Below are 15223 nucleotides of genomic sequence, written 5' to 3'. Positions count from 1 at the left end.
TTTGACTCACACAGCAGCACTCTGGCAGTGCTCTCATAAGAGCCATTACCCAATTATTAGGTAGTGAGGCTTTTTCAAGAGAAATGGAGAAGAACAAGTGATGAGGGAGAGACAGAGAGACACTGATAGAAAGTGTGAAAGGACACAGTGAGACGGCAGTTGGATTACATTATTCATTGTTATTTATTTATTATTCAAGGATTGAAACACTTTTTTTTAAAATTAAAATTAATTGTTAACCTTGAAATGAAGCTTAAATGTTTTTTTTAAACTTTTTTGATTACTCAGAAATGCAAATATTTGCCAGTATGTATAATGTATTATAGATCCTGCATTATGCATGCAGTATAAAACATGTTTAATGCACAATATAAGTTTCTTTAAGTCTTCATAATGCATTGTGATGTCTGATAATAACAATCAAGTATGATCAACCATGATCAAAAAAATGTAAGTTCTAATATCACTGTACCTTAAAACTTTTCTTTTTACACAAGGGGTTATGGGGAGTTCTCAGTATCATGTTGCTTGAGGTGCCAAGCTTCCAGTTTGAATGCTATGATCTTGATGAGAAACATTGATCTCATCACCGTGTACTATATGAACTATACACTCTCAATTTTGTTTATAAATGTCTCCTGCTAAAGCGGCCTCAATATATCACATCTCTTCTAAAATTTAAAACTACTATTCATGAGACAAGACTCCAGGACAGGCCTACTGTCAATACCGCATGTGGGTTGATTGTTTTTGACGACCTTGCACTATACGAATGGAATGATAAAACTTGATTATCCCATCTCATAGGATGAATTTTTTAATTTTTTAATTGTACTCGGTACATGGGTTGCCAGCTCTACCCACTGAGCTAACCAGGAACCCTTTCTGATGATGTTTATGTGTGCTTATCTGTGACTGACTATGTTTGTTGTGTATCTTAAATCTTCACTTGTTTACTTACATATCAGATACAGTATTTACTATATAGGACCAAATAGCATTACCAAAAAATGTGCTGTATCACCATTTAAATGGTAAGTAGTAACAAACATTACATATATTTTACATCTGTTTCCTGTTTCGACTCCGGTCAAAGGTCATTGTGACCTCAAAATTGTTATTTTGCCATCATTTGAGGAATTGGGTGATTCCAGGTTTCACACACACACACACACACACACACACACACGTTGACTGGGACAACACAACCAGTAAATAACTAGCAAAGCACAGGCTTTCATCTTTCCATCTCATCCCTTCTGCCTTTTAATTGCTGCCTCATTCTCATCATCAGAATCATATGACTGCTAACATATATTGGAGCATCTGTAAAAAAGTGCCAGATTTAGTATAGCTAGCATAGCAAGTACATGTGTACCTTTTTAGCCAATACATATATAATAATCAATCCTTCATTAATCAATTAAAAATGTATATTCACTGAAATCATACACATATCATATCATATATAATAACTTCCATTCAGCCAAAACAATAAACTTTAATTATTTTATTAAATCCCTTCCAAGTCTTCACAACATAGGTTGTATTATTACATACATTGTTAGTCTGGGCAGACTCGGATGTAAACAGCAACTGGACTGGTTCGAGGAGGAATGCAACCAGAGGCAGAAAGTCAAGTTTTTCTGCTTTTTAATTATAAACAGGTTTGTGCAGAGTAAAACACGTAACAGGCTAGTGATTAGACTGTAGGCCTCTCCCTGGGGTCTGGTTGCATTTCATGAGGCCTGGATACAGGCTGGTAAGATGCCAAACCAGGATTGTGCTTTTAAGGTGCATCCATACATTAAGTTGACTTTTGCATGTAGCAAACATAATCCTAAACAAACAAGCCCCATCCTCTGCAGTTACCAATGTGAAGTTCACAGGTGTCCTAAACCAGTCATGTCAGGTTAAACTATTTACAAAAGAGCAAGGGGTGTGGAGAATATTCCTTTCCCCAACATAGGAACAGGTGCCTGCACTGGAATAACTTGTTTCTAGTGGGGGGAGTTACCTGTCTGTGTGACCTTTAAAACTTCATCTTGTGCATTATCTAACAGGCAGCATCGCAGGGGAGAGGAAGTTTGCAGCACTACACTGGCAACGACTGGTGACATGATCACATTGAAATAATTTCTACAGTCATGTCTTGGCTTAGAGATACCTGGGAGTCCCTGAATATGCAGAAAACGGCCTCAGGATGCCTACAGTTACACTGGTTGTAAGTGCTTTTGTATATGGATTGGTGATGGGATGTGTGGATTGATTATAGGTTAAATAAGTAAGCAAATTTTGTGGTATACTCCCCCCCTCGCCCACATTTCTGGGATTTCTCTATATTTATATTTAAAATGTTGTCAGTGTTAAATGAATAAGGTTTTTTACTTTATGTATTTGTATGTTTAAATGTTTTAGTTATTGTGATGTATGCTAAACTTTCTAGTTATGTCTCAACCAACACTCAAAGCAGTGAAACTGTTTACTACTTTAAACTATTGATTAAAGTAGTTCCCATGCAACCTTTCTGAAGTGTTTTTCTACGTAATTTCTCTGCTGTACACAGTTAACATCACAGTAATTCAGGCAGGCACAAAAGTTGTTTTACAGTCAGGCCTACTTTTCAATCACACTACTCTTCAGTACCTGCTTGCTGCTTTGCATATTTACTCCCACTCTCTGCATAGCATTTAAAGGTGAGTGTGGGAGATTTTCCTCTGTGGTAAGCTTCAGCATCTCATGTTTATTCAAATCCACCAAAGCTGCTCCGATCTGAATGTTATATAACTAAAACATTATCATAATGCAAGTTGAACCTTTTCCGGTCCGTTCTATAGAGGAGTTGAAATTGACAGTGAACCCTAAAGCAGGAAAAACTCAACGTCATATTGTCATTAAAGAAGTAATAAGTTTGACATGTTGAGAAATACGGTTATTCTTTTCTTGACAAGAGTTACATGAGAAGATCAATACCCCTCAGAACAAGCAGAGCCGGTCTGCTAAGGGGCACCTCCTACCTGACATGTAGACCTCATTTTCTTGAGAGATGTGCATCCATATTGACCACTAAACCCAGCTAATCAACATTTTAAATTCAATATTTAATCAAAAGTCCATGTCAATTCCATGCTTTCCATCTTGCATTAGTCCAGAGTTGTAACTAAACATTGACTGAGATACTGAGAGATAATCATTGTCTTATTTTAAAATGATGTGTGCTTATGAGTCACACCCATATATAAGAATAAGAATATTTTGTTTTTTTTTGTTCTCTCCAACTATTCAATTCAATTCAATTCAATTCAATTTTATTTGTATAACGCCAATTCATAACAGAAGTTATCTCAGGACACTTTTCAAATAGAGTAGGTCTAGACCGAACTCTTTAAAACATTATTTACAGAGACCCAACAGTACCACCATGAGCAAGCACTTGGCGACAAGGGCAAGGAAAAACTGCCTGTTAAAAGGCAGAAACCTAGGACAGATCCTTCAGCTCTAGGTGGGTGGTCGTCTGTCTCGACCAGTTGGGGTGAGAGAGAGAGAGAGAGACAGAGAGAGAGAGAGACAGAGACAGACAGACAGACACACTAACTAGTAATTTGTAATTGTTTTTACCGTCTGAAACATCAGCATTTTAGTCCTTTGGGGAACTGAAAATTTAGGCAATGTCAAATCATCGATTCAAACTAACTTCATTATCTATTTACAAAAAAACAAAGAACCTAGATCCTCAAGTTCCCTTGCTTCTAAAAATCAATTGAAATCTTAATAGTCCCAATTTTTCCCCCCCTTAAACTAATAATTTTAAACCTCTTTAACAACTTTCTAATTACAGTAGAAAACAACAAACTGAGTTGGAAACACTGGAATGTTGTTGCACTCACTTACGAGCGAGCTTAAATGCAGCTTCTTGCTCTTCCCAAAGTCAAGGGGTGGTGACTGCTTTTTTGTATCATTTTTTTTCTATCAATCCCAAGGCCATTACTTTTAAGTTCATTGTGGTTTGCCCACTGAGGTGCAGATAGGAATAAAAGTATTATACCAAAATAGATGATAGATAGATATGTTTAGAAATGAAATGTTTCTCCATTTCCCCCTTCCTCTCTTTTCAGGAGGAAATTGTGGCAGCACAGGGTGATCTTGCTGTGCATGGTAGGCGTCATCTCCCTCCTCAACTACTTCGAGGCCCTCCGCTACGTCTCCCTGCTGCGTGAGCTCTCTTCCCCCTACCCAAACATTAAGTCCTTCATCATTGCCTCTGGCTTCCTCTTGAGGGAGAGAGGTGTCGCTGCCATACCGCACAGCCCCACCTCCGTGGCGGGTCCTGTGGGAGGAGGAGGAGGGATGACTCTGGGGATTGGGGGGGTCGTGGTTGAAGGTGCTGGAACTGCTGGCAGCGGAGGGCTAGATATTAGATTGAGGGAGGAGTCAGCACCCACTCACCCTTGGGCTAAACCAGAGGGAAATCAGCAGGGAGACACAGTGAATGAGGTGAGATTAGTAAACTTTGTAAATTATGTACATTATGTGACCAAAAAAATACCAGCAATACAACAACCCTGCAATAAATACTACTAAAATATTGTCAGCATGTTGATTAATACTGTATGATTTTAATGTGGTATATTGTTTAATTTCCCCCTCTTTAGGACTTTGTCTCATTTGTATGATGATATACAGTAAAGGCTTATAGCAGCCTAGCAGTATGAATAAATGAGTAGTGTGACATTCTTTTGGTAGACTTGCATGGAGGTCATTCTAAAACCTAAGGATTAATCAGCTGATATCTTAACCTGCAAACAAGCTCTCTGTTAAAAGTCATAGCTTTTGCAGTGTGGAGAGCTTTTATCTTCACATAGTTCAAGTGGCTGGTGGGTTGAAGTTGCCCCGTGCTCATGTCAAGATGCTTTGATTTAGTGGAGGGAAAATATGTGATTCCAGAAAGCTCAAGGGCAAGACATTGCTGATCCATATAAATTCTGTGTAAATGCCCTGGGGATCAGCAGAAACTGAGAAATCTGTTCTTTTCCATTATACTGCATCTTTTGCTATTTGTGCATATCAAGGAAAATTTTATTCCGGTCAGAAGAATCCATTTGCTACTCCTAAAGCCTCTAAATTATGAATAACACTCTCATAGACTAAGTTAGATAAATTGTCTCAGTTTTCTCTCTTTTTTTTTGTTTCTTTTTCCATTGTGCACAAGTTAAGTATTGAGTATAATAATATCCATAAACAGATAATGTTGTGTCCAGGATTTATGTCACATGAGTCCTTTGTGATCATGTTAAACTTGCTTACTGTTACTCATCTGCTCATATAATTGTCACAAAAATAAGTAAATGCTTTCATCCTGGAGTTGTAATTGATACACACTTTTAGACAGTAGGGAGCCTGATCACAATGACAAACATTGGCTCAGGCCATGGTATAATAAGTATAGCCTAAATCCTTTGCAAATAGAACTACAGTACAACTTGTGACAAAAATGGGAACTATCATTTTCCAAAGTTTCTAATTTCATGGGCCATAATGTGGGTATGTAATTTGTATTATCCTGAATATAATGTTTAAATGTCATTTTTTTCTTGCACATCTTGCTTTAAATTATTCTCCATTTGGCTATTGGTCGATTATTGGCATTTGAATAAATCTGTGGACAATATATTGAACATGTTTTGAACAGGAGTTTGTGGGTGCTTGGGATGGGATATCATTGGCACCTACCATCATTTCTGACAAGTCACAAACTTGAATCTCCTTCAGTTGCCAGAATAGAAAAAAATGGTATAAACTAGACAAAATAAATGTGTTCTGTCTCCAGCCTTTCAGCTTTCAAATTTCTCTCAAGGTTCCTAGAGCATGTCTCACAGTTTCAAAGCAACTTGAACAAAACAAAACAGCATCTTATAAACATTTTTAAATGAGAACTCTTATACGAACCATTGGAAGTAAGAAACACGCTTTTTTAGAAGTATTGAAGTTGCTTTAATACACTTCTCTTTTCTTTGTAATTCTTTCCAGAAAAGAGCAGAAGACCACTTGAAGCCACAGAACCCGAGCCACCCAGCCCAACCTGCTGGGACTGACCTCCCAGAGGTCCCATTGGTGGGAAAAGAGCACCAGGTGGTGTTACGCAAGGACAAATTTCCAGATCCCTTAAAATCTATGGGGGACCTCCACACCCGCACTCACCAGCTTGAAGATGACAAAACCCCTTACTTTATCCGAACCAAAGCTGGAGCCCTTTGTTTCAGGCAGGGGACAGAGGTAGCTCCCCCACATGAGTACTCTGGGAAATCCGGGGGTTCTGTGGCTAATGGAGCTGGGGCTGCTGGGCAACAGAAACCTCTGGCAGTCCAGCAGCAGCCCTCCACAGCTCCAGAAGTCAAGTGTGTGTGCCAGCCAGGATGGCACGGACCTTACTGTGGGGTTCCTACCACAGTGTACCACTCCAAACTGCCTACCAAGGAGTGGCTGACGCCCAGAAAGACCCCACGGAGGGTCATCAATGCCATCAACATAAACCATGAGTTTGACCTGCTGCAAATACGCTTTCGTGAGCTCGCCCCAGCCGTTGATCTGTTCCTGGTTTGTGAATCCAACTTTACTGCCTATGGAGAGACACGCCCTCTGACGTAAGAGACCACTCTTTGGACTGGTGTGTGTGTGGAAATTATACAAGTCACGCCCTTATGGCCATTATGCCAAAGTGTATTTAAGCAAAATGTGTAACTCAACTGAGCTGCAGTGTGGCCGTCAGTAGATGAGTCTTTGTGGCTGACAGTGTAGCCTTGTAAAATGGAATGCATGCTCAGCAACCTTTAAACTGGATTGAAGAGGTTAAACAGTGTGACACAATGATGGGATGTATATAGTTTATAAAACCCTGGTCATGTCAAGTGAAGTCTAAAAGATATATTGAATAATTTATTTTAAGTCACAGGCAGCTCATAATAGCAGCTACATTCAGTAAACAAATTCTTTTGCTATGCATTTCAACAGGTTAATTGAGTTGTTCCTCCAGTGTATGGACAGTGGGTTTTCTTACCGAAAGGCATTATTTGTCAAAGACCTTTGTTGCCAGTTTCTTTATTGGATTCAAGAATTCACTAAATGGAATTTGCAATTTCCCCAGTTTCCTGCGGCTCCTCCTCAATGGTACATACGACTACATACGTCACAAAATCCTGTACGTGTTCCTCGACCACTTCCCAGAAGGTGGTCGGCAGAATGGCTGGATCACTGATGACTACTTGCGTACCTTCCTGACACGCAATGGGATGTCCAGGGTTGTAGGTGCAAGGTCAGACGACGTCTTCGTCATCAATGACGCAGATGAAATCCCGGCATATGAAGGCCTCCTTTTCCTTAAGCTTTTTGATGGCTGGACAGAGCCTGTGGCCATCCACATGCGCAAGGTAACAGCAATATGTCAGCTTGTGTGGTCAGTCATGTGTTTTTCACCAGGAAGATCGGGATGATTGTGTCATGCATGAAATTGGTCTATGAATGAACAAAGCTTTCTTCATTCTGTTTTTTTTAAACAAACAAATCCAACAAATTTCATGATATCTGTTTATAATTCTGTTTTTTTCTCCCTACACCCAGTCACTGTATGGATTTTTCTGGAAGCAGTTTGGCTCTCTAGAGGTGATGTCAGCCTGCACATTGGGGATGCTCCGCGATGTCTATGATGGCGATGGTATCAAGCTCCGTCGTCGCCAATACTACACCATGCCGGGTTTCCGTAAGTATGAGAAGGCGACAGGCCGCGTCCTGGTGCAGTGGTCAGTGGGCAGCCCCATTCACTTCGCTGGGTGGCACTGCTCCTGGTGCTTCACGCCCGAGGGGATCTACTTCAAGCTGGTGTCAGCGCAGAACGGAGACTTCCCGCGGTGGGGCGACTATGAGGACAAGCATGACCTCAACTACATCCGCAATCTGATCAGGACCGGGGGCTGGTTTGATGACTCTCTGCAGAAATATCCCCCTGTAGACCCCAAAGAACACATGTATGCCCCCAAATACATGCTAGAGCACTATGACAGGTACCGCTACCTCCTGGAGAACCCTTACAACAAAGCCTCCAGACTGAGTGAGGGCTAGGAGTTCAGCTAGGACAAAAATAAGTAAATAACTAGCAGTAGTTTTGGGGGATGGAACAGTACTGATGAACGTTTTATTGGAGTGATGCCGCATTTATCTACACTATACAGCACCAAAATACATTATTTTGGGCTGAAAAAGGGAATATTGAATCACATCCACCATGAATTTACAGATCATTGAAAGGATACAACCGCTGGATTCCTCCCTTTTTGGGGGAAGCCAAGCTATCTGTCTTTTTGTCACCCCAGCCCTGTCCTCCTTTTCTTCACTAGGTTGCTTCGAAGTTAAGAGAGGGAAATTTTGTCCCTGTGTGAAATCTGTGGAGACAAACTTGGAAGTGAAGGATTGTGCTTTGTTTCTACTTGTTTACTAAAGTTTACGGACTGATGTTTCACCCTCCTCCGTCAGATGTCTTCCTGTCATATTTGGTGAAAAACACACATTCAGATATTAGGTTATTCTTGGGTCCCTATTTAAATCCCGCTGGAGTATAATAACTGGATGTGAATATTTCAGCTCATTCATGTACTCACTCTCATCTGCATGCCAGCTCTGTTTTTATGCAGGTTCTCACTGCACAAGCATTGATATAAAAATAAATAAATAGGCAGCAACCGAACAAACACTTTAAAAGGGGATATATTGCTAATAAACACAGGAATTATATCCTATGGATATACAGGTACATACAAAATGTTTGTCAATGTTATCAGGATCCAAGTCTGAGCTTGTTAGATTCAATTGATATGCTCAAGAAACGTTTAGCATTTATTTACATAGGTCAAATTTATGTATCAGCCTGAAGGTGAATCTCTCGTGAGAAGCAACTCTGGTTATAAGTGTGGTGACTGTAGATACAACAAATTTACCCCCAGGGATTAATAAAGTATTTCTGATTCTGATTCTGATTCTGATTATTGATTTAAGCTAAGGTGAAGAGCTCAGGCACCTTGAGGAAACGGTATAACTGCTGTGTCTTCGCATTGAAAAGAGCCATTTGCACTGATTCAAGCCACTGATCAGAATTCCTCCTGGATGCTTCCTTGTGGAGGTATTCAGGGCACGTCCAACAGGAGGAAACTTGGGGCAGAGCCATAACATGCTAGAGGAATTATGTATCCCATCTGGCCTGGGATGCCCCCAGAAGAATACCTCAGGGTTACATAGCTTAGCTTATTGCCGCTGTGACCCAGAACTGGATATGGGATGGAAAATTGATGGACTGATTTGATGTTCCTTCTACCTGAATGAGCATTGTGTATTTCCACTACTGCTTCCATTATCTTCTAATGGAAAGATTAAGAAGAAAAAAAGTCCTTGCACAAATAAAATGTGCCCTGAATAACGGAGCTGCAGCTTCACACAGGACTGCCATCAGATGACCTCAGGTAAGTAATTTCCAGTGGGACTTTCATTTCACAGATTACAGACAAACAGGTTCCCCCAGGATTAAGAACATAGCAGGAGGACACCAAGTAAGAGCCTCCTGTGCTAAATATTCTTTTGGTGTTTGACAAATGAGACTCTTCATATAAACTCCACATATACTGTAGCACCTTTGGCAGCACAAATATACACCCTCCTGTGACACAGAAGATGTCTTAGTGTATCGGCCAGGGAATCAGCTTACATTCCCAGCTCGACACCACACACTGCACAGGGAGCGGATGAGAGCTCTGACCTGGGGCTTGTGTTTAGTAGTCGGCATTTTGTTCTTCAGCCCAGAGAGAGCATCGGGGCAGATCAGGGCCTGGATCAAGAGGAGAAACCTTATCCGTCCCCTCAGGGATTGCCCTGTCAGCAGCTTTCTCTGGCTCAGAAAACCAAACGACTAAATTAGCCTTTGATAGAGAGATAAATCAGAATGCAGAGGCTATTTTTTTTCTTGTGCATCTGCCTGAGGAAAAACGTATGTCCTCCAGTAAACCTTGGCCTTGTCTTCACTGCAGAAATACTGTGCAGCGTGCATCAGCAGAAGGGACAAGTAATGTAACTTACATGCACAAGGTATAGTTTTTGGTACATTATAGTCCAGCTGTTATCTGGTTAATGTGCTGTCTGCAAGCTGTCAGTACTGCCAAAGACTGTTGTGTGAACAGAATCATCACTGTGTAACAAAACTTTAAGATCCCAAATGGACGAGTGGACAGTTCAACAAGACCAAAAGAGTAGCAGCTTTTCCTTATTCAGTTGAGTCCTAGTTAAACATGTATGTGTATCCTAATATTTTAAGCTTATCAATTAAATAGTTGCACATCAAGATGCAGCAAGTAGCTTGTTAAACACAGTAGGCTACAGCTATTGATCAAATATGTTGTATATGTATTATTAACATTATATATATTATGCTGCAAAATTTGATTTTCAGGTTGAAAACTAAACCTAATTCCATTTAATGGGATTCGAAAGGATTTGGATTTGATAGGTTATTTATTACTGGTTTTAGATTCAATAAAATAATATCTAGTCCTCTTCTTACTGTCGTTATAACTATAAGGCTTCAGCACTACGAGGTACTAGGATCTAGTACTACAGTTTTCTGATGTGACTCATAGTATCTTACAGATTATAAGTTACAGTGAACAGTATTAGGGTAAGGAACAGAAACCCCAATTTCATGAACATGAAAATTCTAGGAAAAAGACAGAGATCGATTGACTGACTTATTTAACCCCGTTACATCTAGAAATGTCATCATCTTGCTCCCCAGAAATATATTATCCAACATCTCTCACACACGGACCAAACAGCATCAACTCGGAAGCAGTCAAACTGAACATGGTCTGACTCCAGATTTTGTCGTTAAAAGTTTAAATCATGTTCTAAACAACTCGCACTGCCTCTGTCCTCCATTGACCGGCCTGCTCTGTTGGCTCAGGGTGAGATTTTACCTCGTTTGCACAGATCTGAATCTGCTCTTCTTTTCTCAAATCATGACCTTCACCACAAGATAAAATAAAGCCAACAGAGCATGGAGGAGGTTCTGGCAGTGCCATGTACCTCCTCCCCTCCCTCATATTTGACTCACACAGCAGCACTCTGGCAGTGCTCTCATAAGAGCCATTACCCAATTATTAGGTAGTGAGGCTTTTCAAGAGAAACGGAGAAGAACGAGTGATGAGGGAGAGACAGAGAGACAATGTAAAAGGACACAGTGAGATGTAAGTTGGATCACATTCATTGTCGTTTTTAAAGGATTGACACACTTCTATTACAGTGATTTGATTAAAATTAATTGTTAACCTTGAACTGAAAGGTAAATGTAACTTTCTTATAGATAATTTGAATGCATTATGAATGCAATATAATGCAATGTATAATGCACATATACAGTTTCTGCAAGCACACGTAATGCATTGTGATGACCAATAACAACCAAAACCTTGAAACCTTTTTTAAACTTGGATTATGATTATACCTATTTATCATAATACATTATGAAAAATGTTAAGCTACTCTCATAGTGCATAATGCATGTGTTATGTAAGGGATGATTCCCAAAGAGGCGTACTTTATCAAGAATTAATGGACGACACAGAGTCCATTAATTCCTGATAAAATATGCCGTCGGGCATCATAGCACTTACACAATGGTCACTTGCCAAAGATAAACAAAAAAGCTCATTCATTTAAGTTTTCATGTGTTTTTTTTACAAGCCATAACTTTGTCTCCATGGTAACACCTGAGGGTTTGACTTGATAAGGTTCTAATGCAATGGAAACGTTGTTCAGTACTCAAGTAAATAGGCGCCTTGGCTACGGGAGAAATTTTTTGTTCCCTCTATTTACAGAACCCTTTGTCTCACGAGCCAGAGAGGTAATGTTATGCTAGCAAGACTCAAAGTCAGTAACACAGTATAAGGTTGACAAATGGTAATTTGACAGTATGTTTAACAACAAGACTAGCAAGTTATCCATATATGCCATTTTCCCCAAATCAACATCAAGACGAATGGTAGGCCATGTGTTACTTCCCGTCGGCCACAGCCTCAAGTAACGAGAATAGCAAATGAGATCGCTTGGACAAAGTATCAGTGAGTTCAGAATGGCACTTTAGGGGCTTGTGTGTTACAGTCGCCATCTTGGTGGTGTTCAGAGGATGAGCCACTGAAGGCTTGTGGGATATATTTATGAGATAACAAGATTTTGTCTTTATTCAATTCATTAATTTAGAATGGTGGATGGACAGTTTCACTGGAACTGCTTACTGGGTGTCAGTTTTAATTCTGTGCATCTTGTGTTTCATGCTATTTATAATTTTCTTGGGTTTTCTATACAAATCTTGATTAAATACATAATTTCTATCCAACACGCCAAGAAAACATTGCTTACTGTCAATTGTGAAGAAAAAGAAAGAAGAAAAAAGAAAACAGCCGCAGACTGCTGCCAACATAAAACTCCCAATGACCTCAATGTGTCTCCATTAAGTAACACACATACACACAGTGTAGCTCACTGGTGTATACACACTGTCTAAAAGGGGTATAACTCTCCAACCCTCAGAAATTATGTTGCTTACTTTGGAGGGTGTATGAAAGGTTAGTTGGCTCTCTCTCAGCATGCCTTCCTGTCTGCTCTATTTATGCAGCAGCGGTGGGCCTGTAGATGTAGGAACTGTAGATCCTTTAGATTCATATATTGGGATTTTCTGTTTTAAAGAGTTGTAATTTTGTGATTTCAAGAAACTATCGGATACTGAGTTGTGTCTATTCAACTTCCACTTCCATTATTTTTCCTTTCCATAAACCTCCCAGCTTCTCATTTGCTCCTGCCTGTTTCCCTCTTCCTTATCCCTCCTCCATCTAACCCTCAGTTCTGTCTCCCTCTGACAGATGAGTGTGGTCAGAGGTCATGTGGTTGTAATTAGGGGAGCGCTGCCTCGGCACTCTGCCCTGCTTCCTGTTTCTAATCTACGAGAAAACAGGCTTCAGTTCAGTCAGCCCTGAAAACAGCTGTTAGCCACGGGGCTCAGCCTTCAAACTCCCAAACCTAAATAAAACTGTCTTTAACCTGTCTTCATAGTCTCATAACATTTATCATAAGATTCCCCCCATCACACCAGCTCCGCCCTCCAATTTCCCTTCTGCTTAATCAGTTACATAACTGCAGAACTACACAGACACTGGAAGGCACAAGGCCTCACAGTGCTTACATTCATACATTTATATATGAATATTATTAGTCTGCTAGTTTTGGTTCATGAGAAAAGATCAGAGGTTATCCTCCTTTTTTTTACTACTTCCAGCATCTTCGGATCTGTTTTCAAGTTTCTTTGCTTTATAGGTGGCTCTTGTTATAAAGCTTTCATCCTCTCAGCATTGCACTTCCAGGTCCAGTGTGGAACATTTAGGAGGATCTAAAAATGTCGGTTTTGCAGCCACCATAGTTTCTCCTTCGTGCTTGGAAGGGGAAGGTGAAACGACAGAAGTGAGATCTGCCACTTCCTCACTGGATGTCACTAATTCTTCACACTTGACCTTTAAAGAAGTCAGCAGAATTTTGGACTAGGGGAACATATAAAAGCCGTTTAGTCCAGAATGGACAAGGTTATTGAGAAATAGTAGAAGAGTCAGCCATGTTTCAACCTTTTTCATGTTTGTTTGCTAATATGGTTTTTGTGCTTCCTTAATCTTGACACTTATCCTACAAAACATTTGTAAAATGATTTAGAAATTGAGGTCCATCTCTTCTCAGCTTTTATCTGAGTGAATGTTATCAATTTACCAATTACCAACGAACTATGTGAGCTCATCCAAATTATATAAAACCGAAGCATTAAAAACATATGATTTGTTTCGTGAGACCAACACTCAAGTGCAGCCCCCAGCTTTGCTTACAACCTGTCTAAACCGGGTCACAGGTGAATGTGGAAATAAGAGGCCCCCAGTGCTTATTAGGTTCACCTGTACAATCTAATGTAGTCCAAGACAGCAGTCGTGCCACAACATCTATCTTTACAAAGCGTTTTGGCTCTGGTAGAGTCATAAATGTGTTAATTAAATTCGATATTTTAGTATTGAGGTCATAGTTACAGATGTTGTTGTACTGGACTTAATTATATTCAAAGGTGTTTCTAATTTTCTGCCACCTCTGGTGTGTAAATGGGAAGGACAAAAACGTAGAAACTCTTCTCAATATAATCAGTACAACAACACATTTAACTATGACATCAATAATACATATATAATTGAATTTACACATTGACACACAATGTCACAAAAAACTGAACATTAAGAGCTTCAGGGACAGAATGTTATGGCCGGAGTGTTGTACTGGACTGAATTAAACTGTACAAGTGTACTTACTAAAGTGCCACTGAGAGTATGAAATTGGGCACCTCGGGATCCTCATGGTTACTGGTAAAGGATTCATCTGACAGGAAAATATACAAATTATTACAGAATTGTAATAAAATACCTTGCCATAAAGTGGAAATAATTTAGCTATAGAACTAAGGGTTAAAGATAGGAATGGCTTTGCCAAAGGTGTCAGTGGACAGAAAAGTAGACACCACTTGACAGATTTCTGGTGGATGTTACTCCAAGGTCTAGCAGTAGAAATCAACTCATACTGGTCAAAATAGGATAAATACCATTCATTTAAATGCTTGTGAGAAACCATGACTGTATTGATATTCTACTATTCACTTTGTTAGCTTGTTTAACACTCAGCAGGGATAATTGAAAGAGAATTTACAGCACTTGATTGTTTATAGTTGAATAGGATTAGGTGAAACTGCCTCAACTGGCAGGTTAGTTTTCAACAGTCTTGTGAAAGTTGAGTTAATTAGGCTGGTCTGGACTGACTGTGAATGTACTTAGTTAAAGTGCAGCATGTTGTTATTTTTAATGGGCAACAAAGTGAGCACCAATAATGTGTTTAAAGGGTTTGGGCAACACACTTGTTTTCCAAAAAGTGTTATCATTTTTGTCATGTTAAGCTATAATGTATTATGTTTATCTGGCCTTAATGCATTTTTGTTTTTATTTTCTACCATTTTGGTTTCAAAGTTTATTTTTTGTTACCTGCTAAAATTTAATATAGTTAATTTATGTTCCCTCACACTTGAAGTGTGTAACTCTTCTGCCTTTTATAGCAAAACTAAGTT

At 39.6% G+C, this 15223-nt stretch overlaps 1 protein-coding gene across 2 annotated transcripts in view; it reads left to right on the top strand.

Annotated features, from left to right (window-relative positions):
- The window catches only part of mgat3b (beta-1,4-mannosyl-glycoprotein 4-beta-N-acetylglucosaminyltransferase b), an 83968-nt gene extending 74951 nt beyond the window's left edge, over positions 1–9017 (top strand). For both annotated transcript variants that reach the window (XM_051384397.1, XM_051384396.1), the window contains 5 exons: positions 2064–2224; positions 4116–4494; positions 6028–6641; positions 7142–7424; positions 7615–9017. In XM_051384397.1, the coding sequence (XP_051240357.1) occupies positions 2148–2224; positions 4116–4494; positions 6028–6641; positions 7142–7424; positions 7615–8112 (1851 nt within the window). In that variant the 5' untranslated portion in view covers positions 2064–2147 and the 3' untranslated portion in view covers positions 8113–9017. The remainder of the gene's footprint in view (positions 1–2063; positions 2225–4115; positions 4495–6027; positions 6642–7141; positions 7425–7614) is intronic.
- Positions 9018–15223: the final 6206 nt, after the last annotated feature.

This window comes from Dicentrarchus labrax, unplaced genomic scaffold (assembly GCF_905237075.1).
Source record: "Dicentrarchus labrax unplaced genomic scaffold, dlabrax2021, whole genome shotgun sequence".
In the NCBI taxonomy this organism is placed as follows: Eukaryota; Metazoa; Chordata; class Actinopteri; family Moronidae; genus Dicentrarchus; species Dicentrarchus labrax.
This window is presented reverse-complemented; position numbering and strand designations above follow the sequence as displayed.